This window comes from Hydra viridissima, unplaced genomic scaffold (genome assembly GCF_058129835.1).
Source record: "Hydra viridissima isolate aposymbiotic clone 2 unplaced genomic scaffold, HvirCarnegie_v1 scaffold_1, whole genome shotgun sequence".
Taxonomy (NCBI): Eukaryota; Metazoa; Cnidaria; class Hydrozoa; order Anthoathecata; family Hydridae; genus Hydra; species Hydra viridissima.
Genome location: NW_028324300.1, coordinates 2101900 through 2129313, shown reverse-complemented (window position 1 = coordinate 2129313; position 27414 = coordinate 2101900). Strand labels below are relative to the sequence as shown.

Sequence of the window (27414 nt, the reverse complement as noted above, 5' to 3'; positions counted from 1 at the left end):
TTTGCAACCCTGAAGAAGAGCACCATGAAAGAAAGAGACAGGCTGATGCTGTCCTAGATGAAATGTAACAATATTGTAACTTTTCGATAAATATCGAAAAATTATCGTATTTTTTTGGAAGCACAGCCTAATATTGTATTGTTTCAATACGCAGATATTGGTAGACAGCGTGACATATTACGATAAAACGTTCAGACTACACTTGACATCACTACAGCTGTAGCAGGCCTAAACGCGCCAGATACAGTTCGCCAAATATGAGTTGAACCCATGACCTTAAGACATGTCTTGGACATAACACTATTGCCGTTAAAACGCGTGGAGTACATTTTTGCTGCAATGCTACACAGCATAGTTTTATTCTTAAATTCATTACTAATCTTGAGCAATACTTTTCAGAGTATTTTCTTTAACGAGACAGTCTGACATAAAATATAACCAAAGTACTTGGAGATGCTGCACCTGTATGAGTTTCGCTTTCTTATTGAAAAAAACGATTGTGACGAAATATATCCAGTTAATGAAGTGGGAGATAACATAACCAAAAAAATTAAAAAATTGGATTTACATTAGAAATGAGATAAATACAAAAATTAATCACATCATATCGAGTTAAAGCCAATGCTCTTTTGTAACAAACACGCAATGATTATGTTAGTCCACAAAGTATTTGTTTTACATATGACCTTTAGTAATTTAAATCGTATATAAAAACAAATGCTAAACGCCATCGTAAAAACATTGCTTGTTTAAAACACAATAAAAGAGTTTTCTTTTAGAAATGCAACGTTTATAACATCAATCTATCGAGGCAATTATCTGCACGTAAAATTACCACAGCAATTAGTCCTGTTAAACGAGGCTACGACTTCACGCACCGATCATTAAATATTATCTGCCGTAAGGGTGATATCCTCTTTGGGAAGAAATTGCAGCAACATCACCAGCAGAGATTGAAGTCGATGTAGAATATACCACATGTGGGTCAACAGCGTTTCCGGCCATAGGTTGATGGGTGCCAGCTAATATGTGTGATCGCGCCGGCCCGAATTGCGAAGTTTCACTGGAATAAACACCACCAATTGCAGCTAGAGTATAACGAAATTATATAAAGAATCAAAATAGCGTAAAGATCATTAAATTATTCCACGTATTTTTGTAAAATAGGAAAGAAAGTTTTTCTCATTCACTTACCTACTTGCCCTGAAGTTAAACCAGAGAGCATATCTGCTGTTACTGTACCAGGTCTTTGGAATTGCGCCCCAGTACTAAGATAAGTAATACCGGGTTGAGCGAATTGTTGACTTACCAAAGTACCACCAGTTGTTCCTATATCAATCAACAATGCATAAAAAACGCAGAGTTCTGTACAAATTCTTTTGAAGTCATAAGTTAGTGTCAAGTCTTAGCACTCAACCCTAAGTCAAGTCCCAAGCAAAAGTCAAGTAATGTCTCAAGTCCAATTTTGTTTACTACTTAACTCAAGTAACTCTTGATTTAAGAAGTAAACAATAATGTAGCTTTTAACTGAATTTAACCCCATTTCATACTTTAAACAAGGGTTAAGCTGACACACACACACAGCTTAACCATTGAATCTGGAAATCCAAGCATTATAATATATTTTGCATAATGTATGCAAAATATATTACAATGCCTGAATTTCCAGATTCATCACCTCTTCATTATTCAATCTGAGCATATGTGGAGTCAAGGGGTTGTCAACAACCCCACAAGTGTCAAGTACACGAATGCTGCCTGCAAGGAGTACAATATGTCTAAAAACTAAATCCAGACCACCTGTTCTAGGTTAAGAGTTGACTTGAAGCTGTGATTAGTGCTGAGGGAGGACATATTGAATAAAAATGCGATAAATTTAATTCTTAACACTTCTTATTAAATCTCTTTGTTTGGATTCAAGCTTTGATTATACACTAATTTTTGTCAAAAAATAATTTTTTTACGAAATTTGCGGGTGCATACGGTAGTTCGAGAATCCGATGTTTACTCGGGACAGTGAAAAAAAGTGTATTCCCCTCTCCAAATCATTTTTGAGGTTCAGTCATTGAGTTAAATCATGACTTAAAGTTTAATTCAAGTCACAAATCATTAGCAAAGTTAAATTCCAAGTCTTCATTGATTTTGTCAGGTGTAAAGTCATTAAATTTGTGACAAGTCCATGTCTTAAGTCTACAAATCTAATAAAACGTTTTGAAGTCATCAAGACAAATACGTAATTTATTTTACCAGAAACACAACATGTATTAAAAAGTAATCCAAAATAACAGAAATCTTTCATTGGATATATATACCTGCAATAATAGGAGTAGCAGGAAGTTGATAATAAGTATTTGTTGCAGGATCAAAAACATAACCGCCAGCTGTTTGTGCTTGTGGCATTTGTACTGCAAAGAGTAAATAAAAAGTTATATCTGATAAAGATATAATTGATATCAGAACATTCAAAAAGAAACTTATACTGAAACAATCGAGAAAAACAATATGAAAACAAGTTATAGTTAAAAAAAAAAAAAAAAAGTACCAGCTGTATATTGCGTAACTCCACCAATATTTTGTGGAACTAAAACTTGTTGTTGAGGCAATGAATAAGCACCAAATCCAGAGACAGTACCTATTGTTGCTTGCTGCTGAACACCAATACCTCTTCCACGACCAAAAGACATAGCTATACAAGAAAAATCAACTTTTCAATAATTTGTATCAGTTACTTTTTTGAATTAAATTTTTCCAATTTGAAACCAACTTTTCAAAAAGGAAACTGACTAAACTAAAATAAAAAGCTTAGCAATAAAATCTTTGAAAAAAATTAAGGATTAAATAAATAATAATAAATTTTTTGAGGGTACTTTCATTCCTCACCCTCACGTCTTTTATTGAAGTGCTGTGCTTGCTCATCTGCACCCTTAACTTCAACCTAAAATAACAAACACTAAACAAATCAGTAGGATTAAAATTACAATCCAGGAAAATACCTTTTTTTTTTTTGGCTTTTCTTTAGAAAAAGAAAAAGGAAAATAAAAACCAGCACCAGTGCAAGATAGCATAGAGCAACAATTATATTTTTACGAAAGAACTATTACTTTTTAAAAAAATTTTAAATTTTAAAATCAAAGAAATGATTTAACATTACAACAAAAAGAAAAAAATTCTTATATTAAGAAGTTCTAGGATTTTTTAACGATCGTAACATTTACAGCAAGTAATTTTAACTTAGAACAAATGCAAAAACAAAAATACAAATTTAAAAAAATGGATGCAATTATAAAACTCCCATCAAAATTAAATTCACTGAAATAATATATTTTTTTCATACACTTTCTATATATCTAATGTGCAAACTTTTAAAACAAAAAATAAAACAAAAAAAAAAAAAACAACAACAATGAAATCAACTATTGATCATGGAGAGTTGCATTGCATTCCAATAATTTAAATAATATAATATAATAGAAAACATTCCGCATCAAACTTCAGAAAAAAAAAATATTCTCCCATAACCTGCACAATAAAACAGTAATACAAACTATTTGGTGCACACCGTTTTCCCATTGATTTGGTGGTATCTGTCTTGAGTAACAGCATGCACTGATTCCGAATTTTCAAAACCAACAAAAGCAAATCCTGTTGCGCAAATCATCAATATAAAAAATAAACAGTCACAACTAAATAATAAACAAATATAAAATAATCATGGTTTCTCAACAAAATAAAACTATTTTAGAATATTGGTTTGTCAATCGATCTTGAATTTCCAGATGCATTAACTGTCATGGCTGATAAACAATGCCCTTGTTGTTAAACATCTTTTAGTCAGTTGTAGCCACCACTGATTTATTCTGTTTAAGCATAGATCAGACATTTTTCAACAAAAAAAAAAATTTATTTATGACTATAAAAATGCTCTGATTTTTAAAAATGCTAAGCTTCTTCTCCTCAATCTTCATACCAAGAGATTTAGAAGACATTTTCTGTGATTTTTAAAACATTTTAGAACACTTTAATAAAAAGAAAGTGAGATTCAGAAAAAACCTCATCAAACTTTTGAATGGCAGTAAAAGCAAAAGCAAACAAAAAACAAGAGAAAGAAAGTTTAAAACATAAGGCAGAGAAATTGATTTTGTTGTTTAAAGATTTACGTAGATATAAATTATTATATTTATATAAGTTATATTAAATAACATCTCAATAACTTTCTTACAAATAATTGGATTCATAAACTAATATAAAAAAATACATAAGCCATATCTTTATAAACATATAATAGCACAAAATAACAAAAAATTTTATGTAATATTATCATTATCTTAAAAGATTTATTTTGAAGATAAATTATAATACCTTTAGGGCACTTGTATATATGATGGTAAGGCATGTCAACTTGAACAACCTAGTGTTATATATTAATATTAATTAGTATATATTTATATATAGTACAATGTGCAGTGTTATAACATTCTACTTTAATTTTTTAAACATAAAAAACAAAAAAATACAAACTGATAGTTAATAATTTCCACTAAGAAATGTTTTTCGTTATCAAAAATTTTTGGTATATAAAATTATTATATCAAACCTTGCCAAAAGTACTAAAATATTTTCTGACATCATCTTCTGTAGTACCAATTCCAATGCCACCAACAAATACTTTTAATTCTGGTATCACTTTCATTGGTCCTTTGTACTGAAATTTAAAAAACATAATTTCTTAGCTTTTTCATGAAACATTCGGAATTTGGATTGGATCAGAATTTCAAAATACTACCAAAAATATTTTGTTATTATATAATAAAACTATTACACAAATAAACTTTTGCATAATTAAATAAAACTGTTCTTGGTATTCATGCACATATTTAGGATTTCTTTCAGTTGTTATGCTTGCTAGGTACTCACATACATGATTTCCTATAATGTATAAGCTTAGTTGAATTGAAAATAGAATAAGGTGACTAGACTTGCATTCAATAACTGAATTTGAGCAAAGAGTGATTTGCTTTAAAAATTTCATATTTTTAAAGCATATTAGTTTGCTCACATTCATGATGACTAGGTAACAGTTTATAATTTTGCCAATTATCACCAAATGAGTGATATTAAATTCATAGGTTGTTCAATCTGAATTTCATAGTGAATAGAAAACTTATACATAGAATATAATGAATAGAATACTTTGAGAAAAATAGATGAAGTGTTTCTGTTTAGCAAATTTAGGCTATTTTGATCCATAATGTAATTATGAATCAAACCTTGGTCAGTGTGGCTCAGGTATTCTTAGTACCTCCTTCTAATATTGTTTCAATACCATTATATAAGTAGTATATAAATGCGGATTCTGGCTCATTATCATTTTCCACCATAGTAGAGGTTGATAATTTTTGATGTGTTATTTTAAAATGTTGTAAAATTTTAAAATGTCGTAATATTTTTGGATAGTACAGGTTGATAACTTTGATGTGTTTTTTTGTTGACTTACCTTTTTTTTCAAAAATAATGTGCGGTGAAATAATGTTTTCTTTCTGTGTTGAAGTTATAAAATATTTCTTCCCATGCCATCATAAAAATTTTTTACCGCAATGATTTAAATTTATTTTCTTCTTTAAAAAATGTTTTTAGCGAGAACAAAGCATGCAGGTGAAATGAAAGTGTTGTTTGATCTTTTGTTCAATAATATGAGGATGGTGTGTTTGAGCATTAGTAAAGAAGGAATTTGTGTGAAAACAAAAACAACGATAAATTTAATGTTTGAAGTGGATCTTTTTGCAGATTGGTTTGACGAGTACGTGCTTGATTTTGAGGAGCCGTTGCATGTGGGCATTGAGAGTTATATGAGCAAGGTGTTTAAAATGGTGAAAAGCGGTAGCGAGTTGACTTTGTCAATTTTGAATGCAGGAAGTTTGGAAATCACCATGATATCTTTAGACCAGTTTGCGTATAATATTAAGGTGGTGACGGAAAGCGTTCAAAATGTGAACTTGAGTGAGCGCTATTCTTTTCGGTCAAAGAGAAGAATTTCGGCTTCGAGGCTTAGCGATATTTGTAAGATGATAAAGCCGACATCGGAATTTAGAGTGGCTTTAGAGAAAGGGGTGTTGATATTTTCAATGGAGACAAGCAGTATTTTTTCTGAGAGCTTTAAGTTTGGAGAAGAAACTGAGGATGAAGTAAAGGTTGATTTGGTGCATCGGTCTGAGCAGCTGTATCGAGTTTCAAAAATAGTTTCTTTTTCGAGCGTGTTGGATGTGTTTTTAGAAGAGGGCAAACCGTTGATGATTTCGTCCACAGGAGAAATGGGAACAGTAAAAGTGTATTTTCTCTGAATTTTTTATTCTAGCCAAATAAAATTTTTTTTTAGAGAATGGAGCCTAAAAAGGGAATGCTTGAGAAGGGTGAATTGGGTCCGAGCAATAAACCAGATCCAACACAAGAAGAAAAATTTTATAACTTCAACTGGTACTTTTTTTTTTTTAACTATAAGAAAACATTATTTCACTGCACATTATTTTTGAAAAAAAAGGTAAGTCAACAAAAAAACACATCAAAGTTATCAACCTGTACTATCCAAAAATATTACGACATTTTAAAATTTTACAACATTTTAAAATAACACATCAAAAATTATCAACCTCTACTATGGTGGAAAATGATAATGAGCCAGAACCCGCATTTATATACTACTTATATAGAACTTTTTTAAAAAAAGCATAAAATACACTCAACCACAAAAGTAATGCACCACCTATTCTGATTTATTTTGAAAAACATGTATTTCCTAATTTATTAATTACAAACATGATAATGTTTATTGTTACATCTGTTGTAGGTTTTAGCCCATTTTCTTTAATTTCGAAATTATAACAGCTTTTCACAAGTAATATGTTTTTGCAGTAATTAAACCTCACTTCTAAAAGAAAAGTATGTATTGGTTTTAAATTGTTTTAACAGTTGAAAAGATAATTTTCATTTGAGCAACACATCTGTTTGGAATGTAACATGCTAGACCAAATTTAAACCATGATGAATGTGCTGCAATTCTTGCTTTGTCCAATAAAGGATTTACAAATTGCAAACTTGATAGAAGATCTTATCTTTATCAGCTCTCAGAGCTTTTTATTGTTGGTGGTGGACACCTGAACTTTCAACGATACATAGCAGACATTTAAGTAACTTTTGTGCTAATTTTTTCATTGAAGATGGATTCCTTCTTATGCAGACCACATGCAACACATTGTTTCTGAATATTTAAATGATGCTAATATTCAATTTTTGGAGCAGCCAGCTAGCAGCCCAGATATGAACCCAATAGAGCATCTTTGGGACATAATGGAACACCAGGTTAGAAGCTGACATACACCAACTACACTAAAAAACACTAACAGCTTAGATGAGCTACAACAAAGTCTTATCTGCATGTGGGAAGATATCCCTCAGGAAATGATTAGATCTCTAATTGAAAGTATACCAAGGCACTCTCAGGCTGTAATAATATCTAGAGGTGGTAACAATAGTTATTGAACAGTCAAAAATGTTTCAAAAAAAGCTGCATTTGTGTGCATAACAATAGTAATCATTTTACTTTATTCTGTTAAATGAACCTTTTTTTTTTTTTTCAACAATTACAAAGTCAAATTTATTGTTATCATCAAAATAACTCTGTTTATGTATTTTATTCTTAATATGTTTTTCAAAATGGCTACAATTAAAATAAATTGGAATGTATGAGTGTTGCCTTAACTTTGCGGTTAAGTATATTTTTGAAATTTTTTATAGTAAAATAGTATGATTTACACAAAAAAATACATTATAACTACTTAAGCAATAAAGACAAGGAACATATATAAGTGCTTAAGTTAGGGCTTTAAACCATTTAGAATGGCTCAAAAATAACTCTTTAAGAAGACAGTTTGTGGAAAGTACACCTCGATTTATCAGCTGTAACAACTACTTTTTCTAGTTTAAAAAAAAAAAAAAAAGTAGGTCGACTTATACATTGGTATATACAGTATTTGTTAAGAGTACAAACAAGTAGTTAATGTCCCCTTTCTAAAGTACTCATAAATAATACTTTAAAATTATTTTTGGTACAATAACAAATTAACATGAAAATCAAAAGCATGCAGAAAAAAGTACCTTAATTTCACAGAATACAATTTAATAACATAAAACTTTATTTTATGTAGATTGATCAGAAACTGAGCAAAAAACAGAGATGCTTACATTCCAGTAATCAATTTGACATTGGATGTAATAAATAATCTTGTAGTGAATAACTGTGTTTTTGTAAGTAAAGCAATAACCTATGTTAATTTAAGCTCCCTTATAAGTATTCCTGTAAGTATTTAAGTATCCCTGTAAGCTTACTGTGAAGTGTATGCATAAAAATTCTTTTTATTACTAATATTATCTAACAAATAACTTATCAAATAAGTACATAGGTAGGCTGTCTAATAATTTTTTAGAATGACACATAAATGGTGCTTTCTTTTCTGAGTGTAGAACTTTCATATGAATATATGTGAACTTTAATTTAGATGTGTTGATTCATTTTTCGCGAAACATTGGTGCAGCATTTTCAATCAATTAATCAAAAACATGTTCAAAAACTTGTTTATCAAGCTTGTTTAGATCATTTCAAGCAAAATAAAATGCATTTCAAACATTTCATAACTGTTGATGAAACTTGGATTCATAACTACATACCAGAACAAAGTTTACAGTTGAAAGAATGCATTGAAGCTGAAGGAAATGCACCAAAGAAGGAAACATCTGTTCCATCAGCATGTAAGATTATGGCAACAGTTTTTTGGGATTACAAAGGTTTGTTGGTCAATTATCTTCCGAAAGGTAAAACAATTCTAAAAGTATTCAAGACTTTTGGATTAACTGGATGAAAAAATTATTTTTCATCAAGACAAAGCAGTTGCTTTAACAGTGGCTAAAAAAATGAATTAAAGTAGAAATTGTTTAACTATCCACCATATTCACCACATTTGGCACCCCAGTGACTATCATCTATTTTCAAACCTGAAGTAATTCTTTATTGGAAAATATTTTAAATTGAATGAAGAAGCCATAGCAGCCTTACAGTGGTCAGATTGCTCCAAAAATGCAAAAGAATAAAAAAAAAATTTGAAGTTAAACTATGTTTTATACTCAAAGTAGATTAAATATACTTGAACTTTAGATAAATTTAATAAACTATTATTTTCCTATGAATAGTTTTTGTGCAGTTGGAAACTTCAGATGTATGGCCCCTGTCATGAAAAAGTTTTACCGGTCAACTGCAATTGCTGACTGAGATTGCAATTTATTTATAGTGATGAATAATATTGAGCTGCTTTTACTAACTGGAGACAATAAACAGGAATTGGATTCCTGGTTTTTTAAAAAAAGTACTTAAGTGAAACAAATTTTTGAATTTAAAAACAACTTTTTCATGATTTTTTTTACACTGTTCTTCCCATTCAATTTTTCCACCATTTCTGAATTTTTTTGCATAAAAAAGACAAAATTGTTTGCAATGTAAGACAATGTTAAAGTTAATTGCTGTACAAACTATCATCAATAACTCCTAACTGACAAATTTTTTTTAGCAAAATATTACTCTGTATATAGTAGAATTTTACAACTTTCCTTGTTTTTTGCAAAGACATTAAAATATTAGGAAGATCTTTTAAGTTCAAGCAGTAAACATTTATAGAACTAAAAATATTAAATTAATTATGTAGTATGAAAGTATTTTGAAAAACATTTTCACATAAATTAACCCAAAAAAATAATTTTCTAAAAAGCTGAATGAGATTTTTTTGAAGGAGTGAACTTTGTTTAAAAGAAAACATTTCTGAAGTTCACTCCTAACTCTCACCTAGTTTACTCTTAAAAAGGGTCCAAGTTACCAAAGTTTTTTTAGAATTCTCATCTTACCAGAATCTTTCAGAATTACTCAGAATTTGAGGAAGAATGACCGTATTATAAAGGATACGTATTATGCACTAGGATTGTAAGGAATGAGACATTATTTAGGAAATTAATAGTAGAGATTTTTATCAGAATTTCAAACAGATGCTTACATTTAAGAAGTTAAAAAACTGAATCTCAAAAGGCAAAATGAAGTCTTACCTGAGCTAAAATATATATATATATATATATATATATATATATATATATATATATATATATATATATATATATATATATATATATATATATATATATATATATATAAATTTATAGATAGTGAACTATGAAAAAATAAAAGAAATTTTTTTTTAGCTCAGGTAAGGCTTCAATTCAGCTATTTTAAAATCCTGATGCATGCTCTTAAAACCAAAAAAAACCTCCTTACAACAATTTTTTAAAATCTACTTATAATTTTTTAAAATCATATTACTAAATAATACTTCACTAGAATTTTTCAGCAAACAGAAATTTATTACCCAAATTGATGAGTAAACAAAATCTATATTGATTTTGTTTGTATAAAAAGGTTATATTATGCTTTCACATTTTAATTCATCTAACTATTGATTTTGGAAATGAATTAAAATAAAAATTGTTGATTTCCTTTAAAATTTTAAAGATTAAATATTTTACAAAGATGTAGTTGAAATTTTTTATGCAATTGATTTATTGACTAAATGTGAATAGATTGCTGACAAATACTTGCATTTTTAATTTAAGAGGAATTTTACAAACTAACAGAATAAAAAAAAAAACTTTATTCTTAATGTAGTTTTCAAAGCATGTTAAAATTTTTTACTCTAAAATAAAAACAACAAAAAAAAGGAACTAAGACAGAATACCTGGGGATTCCCACTAGTAGCTCCAACACCATTATTAGCAGCAACAGCTGCCTTTTCTGCATCGTACTAAAAGCAAAACTATTATTTCTATAAATAATATAAACCTACTTAAATAGTAAAAATTTGATAAAAATAAATATATATTTTTTTTATTTTAAATATTTTTCTAGCACTTCTATAAAGGTAAAATTAAAAAATAACCCTGATTTGCCTTTCATATTTCTGATCACAGCAAAAGAAAACTTACCTCTGGCGAAGTTAGATCAGCCAACTGATTATGTTGCCCAGGTCCCTGCGGTACGGCTGGTTTTGGATCAATCTTAATGCATGTGAAAAGAAAAGCAAAACAAAAAATAATGCCAATGTCTCACCTCAGCTTTCGGGAAGTATTTGCGCACTTGCAATGGCTACAATTTTTCGTGAGAAAAAGAGAAAAGTTGTTTTAGACTAATTTGTTCTATATATATTTTTAGAAAATGTCAGGAAAATAAATTTTAATATTTAAAAAAAAAGAAGCTAATCCTTTGTGATAATCTAAGTTCTAATTTATATGAAAATCTAGGTTGATCATCTTGTATATTTAAGAAAATATTACAAATATTAAGGAACATAATAGCTAAATTTAAAAATCTAGTTTAAAAATTTCAGAAAAAAATATTTTAGAATATAGTATTGTATAAAATATAGTAGTCCTAGATTGAAAAAAAAGTGCATATATTTAAATTTTCATCTTTTAAAAGTTAAGTTACAGCTAAATTAAACTTTGGTAAAAGAAGAAGCAGGGAGCCTAACTTTACTGACTTATCTCTGTAGGATAATACAAAATCAAAGCCAATTATTAACAAAATTACTAGGATTGAGTACATTTAATAAAAAAGAAGCCATAATGACTTACCTATAAGGATGTTAACCAAGATTATTTACACTACACTTACTGTGATTACAGTCTCAAAAAAAAGTTGTATAGAATAGGTACAAAAATTCTTTAGCAACAGAATACCATAAAAAGTTTGTTGCTTAAACTAAAATTTTTACAGAAGATAATTTCACTTTCATATGGATATGCTTTGTGCCACTTAAAGTATTAGCTGAGACTATTTTTGATGTAAAGGAAACAAAACTCATTAAACTATGTTCTGAAATTCATTTACTAAATAGTTTTTTAAATGTTTTAACCAACAATCTTGGTTTTAAATTCTTAAAGAAACATGGTGCTACATGGATAACACCTTATTAACTTAACTTCAAGTGCTGGTTTATAAAACAAACTAAATACTTACAGTTTTACCATCAAGTGTGTGTCCACCATTATTGCACTGATCAATAACAGCTTGAACAGCTTCAGGATGTTTAAATGTGACAAATGCAAAACCCCTAAAATAAAAAACTTTGAGTATAGACAATTTATATTGCAAACTTAATTATTTCTAACATTTGACTATAAATCAAGTGAAAACAATATTAAAAAATCCAAGAAAGGTTATAAAGTTCTAGTAGTGAGAAACAAAACAGTGAGTATTATATACACACCTTGGTTCACCAGTTTGCTTATTGCACATGATAACACTATCTGCAATCTCACCAAATTTTCCAAAGTATCCTCGAAGAGACTCTAAAGAGATAATTACTTGAATGAGAAATAAAAACTATTTCCACATCACACAAAGCTAAATAAGCCAATTGTTTTATGAATAAACTTGATTGCTAACTTCAATAAGAGTTATTAAAAATCAAGTAACTGAAAATGACAAGTGCATCAATACAGCTTATAAAACAATTATTTCTACTATTTGTCAGGCTTGGTCGGGAAAGGCGTGTGATTGCACTCTAATCTTGACCATGCATAAAATATTTATTTGCGACAACTTGGCCACGGCTCTTAAGATGTTTTTAGAACCTTTCAAAAAGCATATGAAGCCGTGGGCAAGTTGTCGTAAACAAATATTGTATGCGTGGTCAAGATTAGAGTGCGATCGCACGCCTTTCCTGATTAAGCCTGATTTATGTGATTAACTTACTGCTTTTTTTTTGTTTTTGTTTTTTTACATTCAGTATAAAATTAGGTTATTTCATATTATTAACAATTAACTGTTTGCAATTACCTGTGTTTTGTAACATTCTTCATAAAATAAAATATAAATTAATTGAAAAAACATTTTATTGCACTTTATAGTGTTCTTGTAGGCATTGTAGTGAATTAGACATACTAGAAATAATTCAATTTGAATATTGTAATCTAAATAACAAATTTATATTTGCCTTATTACATATATTTGCTATAACAGTTCCACTAATCAAATGCACTGTTCTCGAAATTGATACATTTAGTCAATCATATGTTTTAGTAAACACAGCTTATGTGATTAAAAAAAATCAAAGCTAAGTGCTAAAAATATGAATATTTTCAAAGTTAAAACAAAACTTTATGCTTTTTTTTCTTTCAAAGTTTAGATAAAGTCAGCTATTATGAAATACAAAATAAACCATTTACAGCTGCTTTCCAGATAAAAATTATCATTTTTTAACATGGTGGCATATTTCAAATTATCTACTTGTGCAGTTTGCCTGATAAAGAAAGGTATCAAATGAAAATCTCTAAAATCCTTAACGCCTTTAGTATGTAAAAAAATATGAATTATTTTTTATTGTTTAGCTAAATATATACACATACACACAGTGCTTTCAAAAAAGATAGATGCAGCAAAATATTTAGTTCTTTTTTGTTTTTACAGGTCAGGGAAACTATTTCTCTACAACTAACATGCCAGTAACAAGTTCACTTCAGGCCTTCCCAGGAGAGGCGTGCGGTCGCACGCCTTGAGTGAACATGGATATATTTTTTTTTTGGATAACTCGGCCACGCTTTTTTAGCATATATTAAAAATAACGCATTTTTAAAAAGGCGCTGAAAAAATCAAACTAATTCGTTGTATTATTTTATAATTTTTTTAATAATTTATTCTTTTCATTAGTAAGGAAATAATAACATAAAATTAATATATATATTTTTTTTGCATTTTTTTTTTCTTATAACAAAAATTTTTTTTTTTATTATCTTATGTTTTTTTCTAATTTGAAATTTTTTTTTTTACAAAGTTTTTTCTTATCACAAAATTTAAATATATATTTTTTCTTGTTACAATATATTCTGGCTTTAATGCTGTTTTACATAAAAATATGAATACATAAACTCGATATTCGTTTAACAATACAAAAGAAATATAAATCAGTTGTAAAAAAAGTTATAGAAGGGAGGGGGTAACACCTCGGGCGGCGTAATATTCGGACCACCGAAATATTTAATACCACATGCGATTTTTAAAAAATGCGCCTGTGATTCTTGCTAGATTATTATCCGAACTATTTTATATGTTTTTTTTTCTTATTTTTAGGGTGTTTATTTTTTTCAGCGCCTTTTTAAAAATGCGTCATTAATGTATACTAAAAAACCGTGGCCAAATTCTCAAAAAATATATATGTATGCGTGGTCACTCAAAGCAATTGACCGCACGCCTCTCCTGGGAAGGCCTGCACTTAATGTTACTTTTTCTTTAATTTAGTTTTATCAAAGGAATACAAAAAACATACCAGATATTGTAAAAAAAAAAAAAAAAAAAAAAAAAAGGCACACAAATTTTTTAACTGATTTCTATTCTACTTTCTTCTCAACGCAACTTTTAATCATAATTATTTTGTTAATTTATCCGTTAGTTAACAATTTCCTATAAAGATTAAAAATTTCAGAGAATTGTGTCAAAAATGCCTTTAAAACATTGAAAACAACAAGTGGCATCTAACACCATGTATATTTCATCAATTAAGAGACAATTCAGGGTTTAGTTATCATGAACTTACTAACACATTCAATGAAAACCATGATAAACTTCTTTCTTTAAATGCAGTTTGAAATATTTTACTTAAGAAAAACATCGGTGTTTATGCAGCTGTTACCCACACTGACAGTCAGAGATCAGCTCATAAGATTAAAGTGGTGTAAGGAGAGAATTGGGAGGTCTTTGGAGAAGTGGAAGCAAACACTTTTCAGTCATAAAAATAACTTTGAAGTGATTAATAGAAAAGTTCTTGTTAAAAGATTTAAATCTGAATCGTATAGTAATTGGTTTGTTGTACTGAGGTTGCAGGGTGGCAGTGGGAGTGTTATTATTTGGAGCTACTTTGATTTTAACAGAGTAGGTGTGTGTAACATTAATACAGGCTGAATCAACTAAAACACTAACATAGAGACACTAGAGAACTGCATGGTTCCATCATATGGCAGTTTCAAAGATACGGCACCCATCCATACAGCTTAGAGTCAAAACACGGATGAAAGAAAACAAAGCAGATTTGTTGCCCTGGCCAGCTCGATCACCAGATGTGAAACAAATCCATTTGGGTTTGGGTCAACAAAAAATTGGTCAGTCTGAATAAGAACCATAAATGGCCTAAATACCTAGATACCATTTGGAGAAAAGTTCTAACCAAAATGTGCAATAGCCTTGTTAAATTGATGCATAAAAGATGTGTAGCTTACAAAAAAGCATGTGGGGGTATACTTTAAATACTAGCTTAGATGTTTATTTTTGTTGCGCCAACTTTGATTTCATAGTTTCTTTATAATTTTTTGTTGTTTGATAACATTTTTATATACAATTGTATGCTTTAGTATGTCATTTTTTTTGAAAGCACTATACATATATACATACACATATACATACATATACATATATACATAAATACATACATATGCATGCATAAATGCATTCATACACACACACATATTGATATTATAATATACTTCAGGTAAAATAGTGTAGGTAGAATAGTATAGGTAGAAAAAGAAATGTATTTGATAGTAAATAATGTATTCAAATAAATAGAAGTATTTTTAGGCAAACCTCTTCACTGCTATGTATCTGAACAAATTTTGAAGCAGAGTCAAATATTTTAAATGTAGCTGAATAACTCTGTGAGCTCTGCTATTTAAGTCTTGGTATTGATAATTAACATAACTATTTTTTTTTTGAAGAGAATAATTAAAGCATTTTTTCTGTTACTTAATTTTAATTTATTTCTCAAATAAATATAAAGTTCTCACTATCAATTTTAGGTAGAGGAGTTTTTCATGATTTAAATTATGGACTACCATAATGGCTGACTTAAGACTTTTGAACAAAAAAAGCAAAAAATGTGTTTTAATTTTGAAAATATACCTAATTAGCACTTAGCGAAAATTTTTTTGATCATATAAACTGTGCTTACTAATACATATTAAATTTTAAAAATTAGGAGTGTGGAGTTTCTACCAAGCAATCATTTTTTGATTGATCATTGAAAAGTGAATGTTTGTCACAGTTTCACATCTTTTGCTCCACTTTTACCCTTGATTTTGTTTCCTATACCAGTGACAATTTTTTCTTGATTGACTGACAAGATTGAGTGGAATTTTAAAAAAAATTTTTTTTTAAAGATATATTTTGAGATTTTTAGATTGACACCAAGCATTTGTTGACAAAACAATGCTCGTGTACTTACAAAGCATGCAGAGTTGAGAGAAAACAGACAAGTTTTTAAAAGGGATAGTGTTGAATATTAAAACCTCATTTTAATTTGCTGTGCATTCATCTGGGATAAAATTGATACAACTCTTTTGTAAAATGAAAGATTTTCAAGATAAGCTTATTTCTATAAAAGTAATTTCACACTTATGCTTAAACTTGTTACTTTTATTGCATAATAGTTATACCTTTAAATGTTTAGACAAAAAGTAGCTTGAAAGTTTAAGGTTGTAAACCAAAAGCATTTTTTCAGAGGACTTTTTTGCCATTTTAGAAATAATCTAGGTCTTTGTGAAACAAAAATGTCTTTGAAAAAACTATCATGAGCACTATAGGCTAACTAAATAGCCATGTTTATATTATAACTACCATAATAGGTTATGGAAGAGTGAGAGTATTTTTCCCTTTATGTTTCTAACATTTTGAAATCAGATTTATTTAAAATGATGAAAATGAAACTTGGTCATGTTCCAATATGCTTTTCATATAACCAAAGTCTTAATGATTATAAAAATCCTTAAAAAGTGTTAATATTGCTGATTAAAGTAATAGTAACATAAATTAATGATGTAATCACAATACTATATTCTTAAAGCTGGTTATTGTTTAACAACATATAATTTAGTTCTAGTAACTAAAGACACTGGTGTCAAGCAAAAATATGATTTTTAAACTATAGAGCCTTGCCTTTCTGATCAAAAATACTTTCCTATTAACAAAACAATCTTAGTATTTATGAGCTGGAGATAACATAAAACAACTAACATTACACCAGCTAGGTAACCTTATTAACTTCTGTTTATAATAAATTTTTGTTAAAGTTTAACATAAACATATTTAATAATTTAGTTTCTTAAACTGCTTAATCATACTAATATTTTTGCATATGTGTAAAAATTGTTAAAAATCAATTTAAATTATTACACTTCATTAAGTCTCCATTATTAAATTATATTAAAGTCTTTAAGGATATTATTTGTATTTCATTACTTTATACATAAAGCTACTGGTCATTCTAAAACTAAGCAAAAATTATTTACCTTCAGTTGTATTTCGGCCAACAGCTCCAACAAAAATTTTACTATAAAGAATAAGAAAAGAGAAAGGATTAGAAAAAAATTGATAAAAATATATAATATAATAATTCAGGTGGATAATATAACAGTATAATGTAATAAATGGTTAAAAACAGGTTTTTAACATATACACACATATACATAGATACATACATAGCCACATAGATTTATAGATTTATTGATACATTGATACATTGATACATACATACATACATACATACATACATACATACATACATACATACATACATGCGTGTAATGTACACATACCCATTTTTTGGTATGAAAACTATATAAGCACAATCTGGAATTGTACGGGAATTTCAGAAAATTTATATATTTAAAAAATGCATCAAATTTTTCTTTGCTATCATCTCTTAAGCTTGATTAACATCAATTAAGAAATAAGTGATTAATCTTTTAGACTAATTAATATTTTCATAATAAAAATTTTTTATTATGAAAATATTAATTACTCTAAAAGATTAATCACTTATTAAACATCAATTAAGAAATAAGTGATTAATCTTTTAGAGTAATTAATACTTTCATAATAAAAATTTTTTAAATATCTTAACTAAAAATAACTTAACTTTTTGTATAATCATTTGTCCTGTGTCTAAACAGTTTCATTTAGTTCTAAACTTAAAAATCAGATATTTTAATAAAACATCTTGTTTATTCTATAATTGTTAATAACTGGTTTCCATATTCTTTTTCAAAAGTAGAATTAGAAAACTACCACACAGTGTTTTGAAACCACTTCATTCATAGAAAATCAAAAATATCATAAAGCTACAAAACAACTGCACATTGAGCATTTTTCCAGATTCTATAATGCATCCATTTTGAAACTACTTAGAAAGTTAGTTTTGTTTCTAGAAGAATGCAAAATATATATTAAAATTTCAAATCAAATTTCAAATATTTGTCTACAAAATTAAGGGTAACAAAACTTTAAAACAGTGTATGGTAATTGACAATTCCCAGTCTTATTAATGCTGATTAGTACCAAATTTGTAGATGTCACAGTCACATGTTTCAACAATCATCTAGAATAAGTTTACTAATTAAAAAGAATTTTTGATTTGTATTTATAAACCAGTAGCAAAAAAAAAATGCTTGTTCATACCAGTTATTATCATTATTATTAAATATTTGTCTGTATCAAATATAATGCTTAAGCTGATAATTAAACACAATTACCTGGAGTAACATGTAGTGAACATGTGTAATCAATTTTAAGTAAGGCACAAAAATAGTGTACTCAACTTTATTGACCTTAATACCATAGGAACACAGGTTTAAAGCCATATTAACAACACACTTTGTATAATATCTCTTAATATACATACATCTAATATAAAGAATTGTTTTTGTTTTTTGTTTTTTTCACAATTTGTTCATAATTGTCTTAATAACTTTTTTTTGGTTAACTTTTTATACATCTACAATTAATGAATAACTGCATCTGCAAATAATAAACCATTGACTTTCATAACCTAAAATTAATTATAGAAAACTATATTTTCAAGATTAATTTGATTTTACAGAACTTTACAAAACAAATTTCTCTCTCTTTTTTCTTTTTTGTTATCTTTTTAAATGTTAGTATTTAATTTATGGGCAATAAAAAAGTGTAAGAAACCCTTTATTACCATTGCTCTTCATTTGGATTTCTTTCTCTTGGAGCAAAAGGCTTTTTAGGAGTATATTGAAACTGTTGGCCAGCAATAACTACACCTGGTTGTTGTTGATAAACTACTGTTGGAATACTACCCATCACAGGAATACTGTTATTTGGAATTGGCGCTATTTGTTGTAAACCAGCCATTTCAAATTTAAGATATCAACGCTCAAGCTATAAATTGGTTTTTCACGGTATAACTTCACCTCTGGTTGAAAGAAACATTCAGCCGAACTGAATACTGGGTGATTAAAGTCATTAATGATTGAGATGGGTGTAATAAAATGATTGAAATTATCTCTGTTATTTATAAATACCAATTAAATTTAAAACTATTTATATAACTAAAAAAATATTATTGAGAATTATTCATTTATTCGGAAAAAAAATATGAATCATAATGTATAAAAACTAATTAACAAAAAATAGGGAATAATCCCCCTTGTCATTTTGTTTTTACATAATTAAAATTACCAAACTAGCTATCAAACTAATAGAGAAGTAGGATTGTAAACATTAATCCTTTTATTTAGGTTTGATTCTTAACATAGGTTAATCAAGTAAAACAAATGGAATCCTGTTTTTTATAAATAAGTTTAAAAAAAAAAAAAAAAAATTGAGCATCAAAGTGCCTCCCTATACGCACTGTACATCTGGGATAAAATTGATATAACTCTTTTATGGCTCAGATTTGTTCTTTTTCAAGATGATTTCTGGTTACCCTATCACATATTTCCCGATTGGAGGTCAGCTTCCTATGCAGGTATCAGATGATGCTGGGTAAGATTAAAATTTTCAAAGTTGAATTTATCACTTTTGTTATTTTTATTTTTTAAAGTTTGTAGTCATTAAACTTTTTTTTAACAACTAACTCAGTAAAACACTTGAAAACCAACTCGAATAAATAAATTAGCATTTGGAATAGAAATCAGCTTTGCTTAAAAATATAGTAATTGTAGATTAGTCATACTTCAACTCAAATTTATATGATAAAATTGTTACCATGTCTCCTGATGGTGTTAGTTATAATTATCTCACTTTTACATACAGTATCATAAAGTTCATTAAATAAAAGTTTTATGTTTTTCATATGTTATTTATAGCTTATGTGTCTGATAATCATCAATAAAAAATTATAATTCACAAAAAGTTTAGGAAAAATTTACAATGCATTTCAAGTTTGTACTATGAGAATTTTTTCTAGTTATTTATTTTCTAATGTCCAGTAAGGTTAGTATCTGTTAATGAATATTTAGCATTCTTTCTGAAAAACAGTAATCAGTTATTTGTTAAAACCCTTATAACCTAGCTATTAATGTAAATGTGAATTGTATTAAATATATATGTATATATATATATATATACACATATATACACATATATACATACACACATACACATACAAACACAGTTTTAGAATTATAGATTTATATATTTGATAATTTTTTTTTTTTCTCTTATTTTTACTTTATAATTTGTTAACACTTTCAAATTTTAGAAAAATTTTTGTTGGTGGCATTCCTGCAGAAACTACAAAAGGTTTGTACAAAGATAGGGGTTTCAAGGGTTTAATATATTTAGATTTGTCAATTATTATCTATTTTAATTAATATATTCAGTACACAATGGTCTGATATTTTTAGAAAAAAAATTGATAAGTTTAGCAATTTAATTTTTTTTATCCTTGCTTTAAACCCAGAAATAACCTTATACATTAAGTCTATTGTATCATACAGTACACAATAGTCTTAAATCTTTAAAAAAGTAATTATTGAATTTAGCACCATGACTTAAGTTTTTACTTTGAAAACAAAGTTTATAGTGAGCTTGTTTTTTATTTAGAATCATTAACTGATTACTTTCAGCAGTTCGGTGATGTGTCAGACTCAATTATTATGGTGGACAACATTACAAGCCGATCTAGGTTTTAGCAAAATATAGTATTTCAAATAAGATGATTTAAGTCTAACAGATATTAATAATTAATATAAAATGTCATATTAATCACTAATGTACTGCTAAACAGTTCACCAAATATTTATCACCATATCACCAGCTCAAAGATAAAATTAAAAATATTTTCTTTAAAATTCAGGGGTTTTGGATTTGTGACTTTTGTTGACCCTAATTCTGTGAATAAAGTCCTTGCTCACTCACGACATTGTATTCATGGAAAAGTGGTAGGATTTTATGAATTCTATTTTTACTCAGTTATTTTTTCTTTTCATTCATTAATATATCTTTTATATGAATATTGATTATTATATTCATATTAATTATTATATACATATTTATTATTTATTATCTATAAAAATTTGAAAAGTTGTATTTATTGTTAACAAATATAAGAAAAGAAGAAGAAAACAAAAAACAAAAAGAATGTTTAATATGAATTAAAATAATATAAGCCTAACCAATATTGATTGTAAAATAAGTTGACCTCATTTACATTTTATAAGATGGCTAAGGAAAAAAAAAAAACAATTTTTATGTTCTCAGTCTCAAAAAATGTGGTTTCGAATTTATTCTGTTGTTGGTAGTGGTAAGCTTACTTTTCTAAAAGATAATTTTGTTATTTGTTATCTTTCTTCACCACTTATTTACAATGTAAGTTTCCACTTGTTATTATAAGACTCTTTCATAAAACCTCTAATGTATTTTATGTATCAATTACATATTATAAAACACATTTTATATATGTATAACATATTTATCATTGATTAATTTTTTAATTGGTTTGCAATAGGTTGATGCCAAAAAAGCTGTTCCTAAAGGTCCTAATCAAGGAAATATTTTACGTGCAATGGTTTGTCTTTAATTACTTTATTCTTTTTTAACAATAAAATTACTTTTTTCTTTCATTTTTCTATTTCTTTTTTTTAAATAAAAGTGGTTTACAATTATTTCTAAGTTAGTTGTTTGTTTCTTTTTTAAAATAAAATTATAATTTAGTATAATGTAAATTATTGTTTCTTTACATAAATTTTAAACAAAAAAAAAATTTTAAATTAAGAACAAAAAAATAACAAAGAAAAATTTATTTGTTATTTTATTAACACTTGTACAATTCAGAGCCATTGAGTATTGATAAAAATTATCCTGTTTCAACCAGAGTAAACCTGAAGAGTGAGGTTGGATGTTGACTTGTACTCTTTTGGAATAATATATAGTAATTTCTTGAAAATTAGATAGGGCTTTTTTATTGCTTATATTTTTATATATATATGTTAAATATATATTATATATGTGTGTGTGTGTAAACTTTTTTATAAAATGTTATTTTTTCCAATGTATGAACATTTTTTACTAGCTAGCCTGTAAAAGCAATTTCAAAATTAGATCCATGTTAGAGAAAACTTTAGTAAAATTTTTTTTTTTTTCTTAAACAAACAAGTATTGAAACAAAAGTAAAATCTTCAAATCTAAAATCACAAAAAGTAAAGTCTCTGAGGTTTCTATTAATTGAAATTTCCCTCTAAAATTTTAAATCTCAAAATTTATAATAGGTTTATGACCTTTTTTCAGGGATTGAAATTTTTTTGTTGTGATGGATTAATGTTGTGTACGTGTTCTGATGTGCTATTAATATAAATAATCTTAAATTATAAGAAATAGAAAAGTGTGAAGTTGTTAAATATATATCTCCATTTAGGTCAAAGGGTATAATTACCCCTTTTTTTTAGAAATTTAATACAAGATTCATCCCCCAATTGAAACCATGTTACTAGCTAATATTTTTAAACCATCTGTTATAATTTAACCTGATTAAATTAATGATGATAATTTATATTAGTTTATTCTAAATTTAACTTTAAACTTCATTTTTTGTAATAATATCTTTTTTAAGTTATTTAAATTTATACTTACTACTTACTTAAAGTATTTAAATTTATACTTTAGTACTTACAGGATGCTACAAGAACTGTATGTGCTAAACCTTAGTTTTATTTTGTTTTTTATAATTCTGTTTAACATATAATAGAAGTAATGTTAATCGATACTTCAAATCTGGCAATACGTAGTTTTAATTGATAATTTGAATCTGGGGTTATGTGGTTATTTAGCATAGCAGTTCATTTGTCTAAAACAATAGAAAATGTTCGTCTTTTTTGTTCAGTTAGTTATCTGTAATATTTATAACTTAAAATGGGTAGCAAACTGGTAGGTCAAGGATCATTTCTTTTTTTTCTGTGCATAGTTTTTGCATTTTTAATTTTTGTGCATAAAGCTCCCATAAGCTTTTTTATTTATATTTGTTTTAAATAGAAAATGAAGTTATGCTTCTGTTTCTTTGCTCTCTGAGAAAGCAAAATATATTCTGGCATATTTTTAACTTTTTAATAGTATATTTCCAAACTAAGTTTTTTTTCCAAACTGATTTTTTCCAAAATAAGTTAAAACATTAAAAATTCAATGATCTGAAGAAGTCAAAATTTTGAATCTTAATCAAGAATATTATATATAATATATTCACAATATTGGTATTATTATTATCAAATATTCTTGAAAGTTTATTTTAATTTGATTTTCTTTTATATATATACATATATATATCAAAATTTTAAAGTAAAAGTTCCTCACCATAATTATTTTAGGGTATCACTTCAAATCGAGCTGACCGCAATCCTGATTGTAAAGTTTTTGTTGGTGGTGTTGCTCAAGGTACCACAGAATCAGATCTTGAGACTCATTTTCAACTATTTGGAAATGTATGTTAGGTTACTACTTTATATTTTTTTTCTTTTTTATTTGTATTTTACAGAATTTAGTTGCTTAAATTTTTAAAATTTTGCTTAAATATTGCACAGGTTCTAGAAGTTAAAATACCAAAGGATCAGAACACACACCGTGCAAGAGGTAAATATTTCTCTTTATTATCTGTGTTGCTACAGTTAATACAACTGTAAGTTGATTAAAGTAAGTTTATAGTAAGTTATAATTTAAGTAAGTTTATATATGTAAGTTTATACTGTTTAAGTTGACCACCTAGTTTTAACTGAAAAATGCAGTTTAATGCTTTAATAATGAATATGTAACTCATTATTTTGTATTTTCTATGGATGATTATTTCTGACTTCTTAAATTCTTAAGAAACTATTTTAAAATGAAAATAAATTTTCTTAAACTTTAATGAAAATAAATTAAGAAGTATTTGCTACAAATTGTTGTCAATCTTTTGAATTTGAAGTCCTCTGCACTACTTTTGGTGCCAAAATGGTTTGGAAAATGAATTTAAGAATATTTATGAAAGAAGCAATTGAATTGTTTAAAGTATTTTGGTCTTACTTACAATTTTAGCTTTTTTGTGAACATTGAAATTAAATTTTATTCAAAATGTTTTTAATTTTTTATTGTTCAGGCTTTTCATTTGTGTTATTTTTTGTTGTTCAGGCTTTTCATTTGTGTTATTTGAAAATCGTGAAAGTGTAGTTGCTGCAACCAAAGAAAGATACCAGAAAATCAATGGCAAAACAGTAACTTATTAAAAATATTTAAAATGTTTCAATATAAGGTTTGAATAAAAAGCAGTGATTTTTGTTTAAATCTCAATTCTCAGACAAGTACCATTTGAAAACTACTTGTAACACCTTTACATTTAGCTCAAAGAAAAAAAAATTTTACTATACTTTTATTTCATCAATGACTTTAAAGAATGATTTTTATTTACTATAATTTACAATTATCATAATTATCATAACTTACTATAAATTACAATTATCATACAAGTGTTATTTAATGTTTGTTTGATTTTTTTTTTTCTTTTTTTTGTGGTTTGATCATATGAAACTTTTTAATATCCTTTGGAAAAGCTCAAAAGTAGCAAAAGTAATGAGACAAACTCATGTTTGTGAAACTGGTCATACTGCAGAATAAAGAAGAATGTTTAAAAGGAATATTCTTTTTAGGAATTCTCAGTGTTTTTGTAAGAAGAATAGAGTGTGAAAATTTTTTTTTTGTGTGTGTGTGTTCTACAGTTCCAAAAAAAAATTGTATATAAATGAAATAGTTTTACTTATGTATAATACTAGATAATCATTTGAACGCAAAAATAATTTGATTTGTTGATCTTTTTAAAAATAATTGATATTTAGGTTGAAGTAAAAACTGTTCATATCCAACCTACAAAAGATGACAACATTGATACAGATGATGGTCAAATCCAAAGTAAAGAAAACTTGTTTTTTTTTTGTTTTTTTTGTTTGTTTTTTATTAAGTTAGTTTTTAAAAAAAACAAGTTGACAAGTTATAATGTGCTATTCAACAAAGTCTATTACCTTTTTTTATGGATTACTTTTTTGTAAGATCACTGAGTCTTACAAAAATTTAAGAAAATAAAAAAATTTGCATGAAGTTTAAATATTTTATAGGTCCACCATCACCCTATGTACAATACGGTCAGCGTCCCAGCTATTATCAAACATATCCATCAAACTTTCTAGGTGTTGGGGTCAGTCATGGTGGTGGTGGTATTAGTCCTCAGAGTTTTTATGAGCCACCGTATGAACCATCTCCTAGTGGAAGTACTTCCTCAGCAGGTTAGAATTTGTTTTATTTTTTAGAAATATCTTTTCATTGACTTTTGAGAGGTATCAATTTTTTTTTGAAAATATTGTTGTGTTTAGCCTCTATAGGATCGGCAGGCTATGGTGCAATGGGAAATGCCATTTCAAACACTCAACGTATTGAAGAATATCCTTACATGGCTTCTCTTTATCCGGCAATGAACGGTAAAAAAAAAAAATTTATAACTTAAACCTTTCCTATTAATTTTTCATGCTCATTATTTATGTTATTTTTGTTTTTTTGTTTTACCCAACTTTATTCTTTATAGACCTATTATTGTCACAACAGTATCCTGCAAGATACAAACGTAAGTTGTCTTTTTTTTTTTATGAGCTTTTTTTATGAGCTTCAAATTGTTGCATTTTTATTATTAGTTTTCTAATATATTGAAGGTTTTATTCCAAGACATTTTAATGCTGCAGCTCTCAGCTATTCTGTACAGCCTTCCACTCCTGTTGATCATGCAAACTTTAATCCAGGACCATCCTCAATAACATTTCAAGGAGATCCTGCATCATACGGAGCTTCTTCACATTTATTTTCTGCTATGCCTGCTGCACCTATACATTCTTATATTCCTGGATCGAGTCCACAATCTGTTTCTATACAAGGCTTTACATCAAGATAAATTGTATTGCACAAATTTAGGATTCATTAACAGATGAAAAAAAGTGCATCAGTTAAATATTTTCTTACGGTGATTTTGTTATTTGATTGGTCATAATTTTATCTGCGGTGTATTTAGTATTTTCTACCTCACTCTAATATTTTTTTAATGATATCTGTAAGTAGCTTGCTTTGCTCAATTTATTTTGCGTAGATAAAAGAAATTCGAAAGTTAAATTTTCTTTTTTATAACGTTTTGTTATTTTAAAATTCTTTTTTTTTTTTGTTTTATCATATAAAGTATTTGTTAGATAGGCATCATAGAAAGAAAGGATATTTTTCAAGGTAGTTAAAAGAAATTATTGGTTTGCTCTGAATGCATCCCTTTCTGACCAGTAGCATACTTTGAAGTCATTGCAAAGCAAAAAGCAAGTTTTTCATTTTAAAAATGCGCATGCGCATGAATTACTGATGTTTTGAATTGTTTTTGGTCAAACTGTTTAAACTGTTTAAAAATGTTATAAATAATATACTAGCGCGCATATTGTAAAAAAAAAAAGAATTATTTTTCTTATTACTATTGTTGTCAATAATATCACTATTTTTAGTTATTATTTTAAAAAATATTTTTGTTAGTTATTATTATTGTTAGGCCGATTGCATTCTTTCATAGTAATGACTCAGTGTTTCTATGCTCTAAGGTTTCAAACACTATTGAATCAACGATATATTTTAAGGTCGTTTTGTAGTGATCAAGCACACACGGTTTTCTTTTATGCAGTTATGTTCAATTTAATTACGAACATGTGCAATATATTTTTTTTTTTGTTGACATTTTTTACGTTTTAAAAAGATTAGAGAAGATTTTAATTTATTTGCGTCATTCACTTTATTATATTATATTATGTATAGAAATATATATTGTCGAAAATAAAAATATACACATAACCGTGCTTGTGCCACTGAAGCATTTTCAGCTGCAATTTTATGTGTAGTGAAACAAAAAAAAGTTCAAAATTTCTTTATTTGTAAATTCTTTCAATATTAATCGCAATATTGAAATACTTTTGTTTTCTTTTTGGTTTTTGGCTTTTTGCTGTTTG

The 27414-nt window shown here is 27.2% G+C and overlaps 2 protein-coding genes across 15 annotated transcripts; one reads left to right on the top strand and one right to left on the bottom strand.

The window, feature by feature from the left end:
- Positions 1–550: 550 nt before the first annotated feature.
- Positions 551–19487, bottom strand: LOC145187297 (uncharacterized). 13 transcript variants are annotated; one of them, XM_090076582.1, is made up of 14 exons: positions 19113–19487; positions 17419–17459; positions 12351–12432; positions 12101–12194; positions 11068–11227; positions 10821–10886; positions 4595–4702; positions 4360–4408; positions 3560–3642; positions 2887–2935; positions 2543–2686; positions 2313–2405; positions 1195–1329; positions 551–1088 (listed from the first exon to the last, which is right to left on the bottom strand). In XM_090076582.1, the coding sequence occupies exons 7-14, from the start codon at positions 4688–4690 to the stop codon at positions 892–894; spliced, it is 846 nt and encodes a 281-aa protein (XP_089932708.1). In that variant the 5' UTR covers positions 4691–4702; positions 10821–10886; positions 11068–11227; positions 12101–12194; positions 12351–12432; positions 17419–17459; positions 19113–19487; the 3' UTR covers positions 551–891. The 13 variants fall into 13 exon arrangements, 11 of the variants coding, with proteins under 11 accessions (XP_089932708.1, XP_089932348.1, XP_089932419.1 ...); XM_090076222.1 differs by having other exon boundaries at positions 2881–2935; positions 11068–11139; positions 19113–19383; XM_090076293.1 differs by having other exon boundaries at positions 11068–11139; positions 19113–19383.
- Positions 19488–19667: 180 nt separating this feature from the next.
- On the top strand, positions 19668–26548 carry LOC149892862 (uncharacterized). Of its 2 annotated transcripts, XM_090085172.1 has the most exons (14): positions 19669–19921; positions 20640–20680; positions 20984–21065; positions 21237–21321; positions 21888–21947; positions 23042–23065; positions 23737–23850; positions 23950–23998; positions 24533–24615; positions 25234–25306; positions 25510–25677; positions 25765–25869; positions 25974–26012; positions 26098–26548. In XM_090085172.1, the coding sequence occupies exons 1-14, from the start codon at positions 19848–19850 to the stop codon at positions 26331–26333; spliced, it is 1233 nt and encodes a 410-aa protein (XP_089941298.1). In that variant the 5' UTR covers positions 19669–19847; the 3' UTR covers positions 26334–26548. The 2 variants fall into 2 exon arrangements, with proteins under 2 accessions (XP_089941304.1, XP_089941298.1); XM_090085178.1 differs by lacking the exon at positions 23042–23065 and having other exon boundaries at positions 19668–19921.
- The last annotated feature ends 866 nt before the right edge of the window (positions 26549–27414 follow it).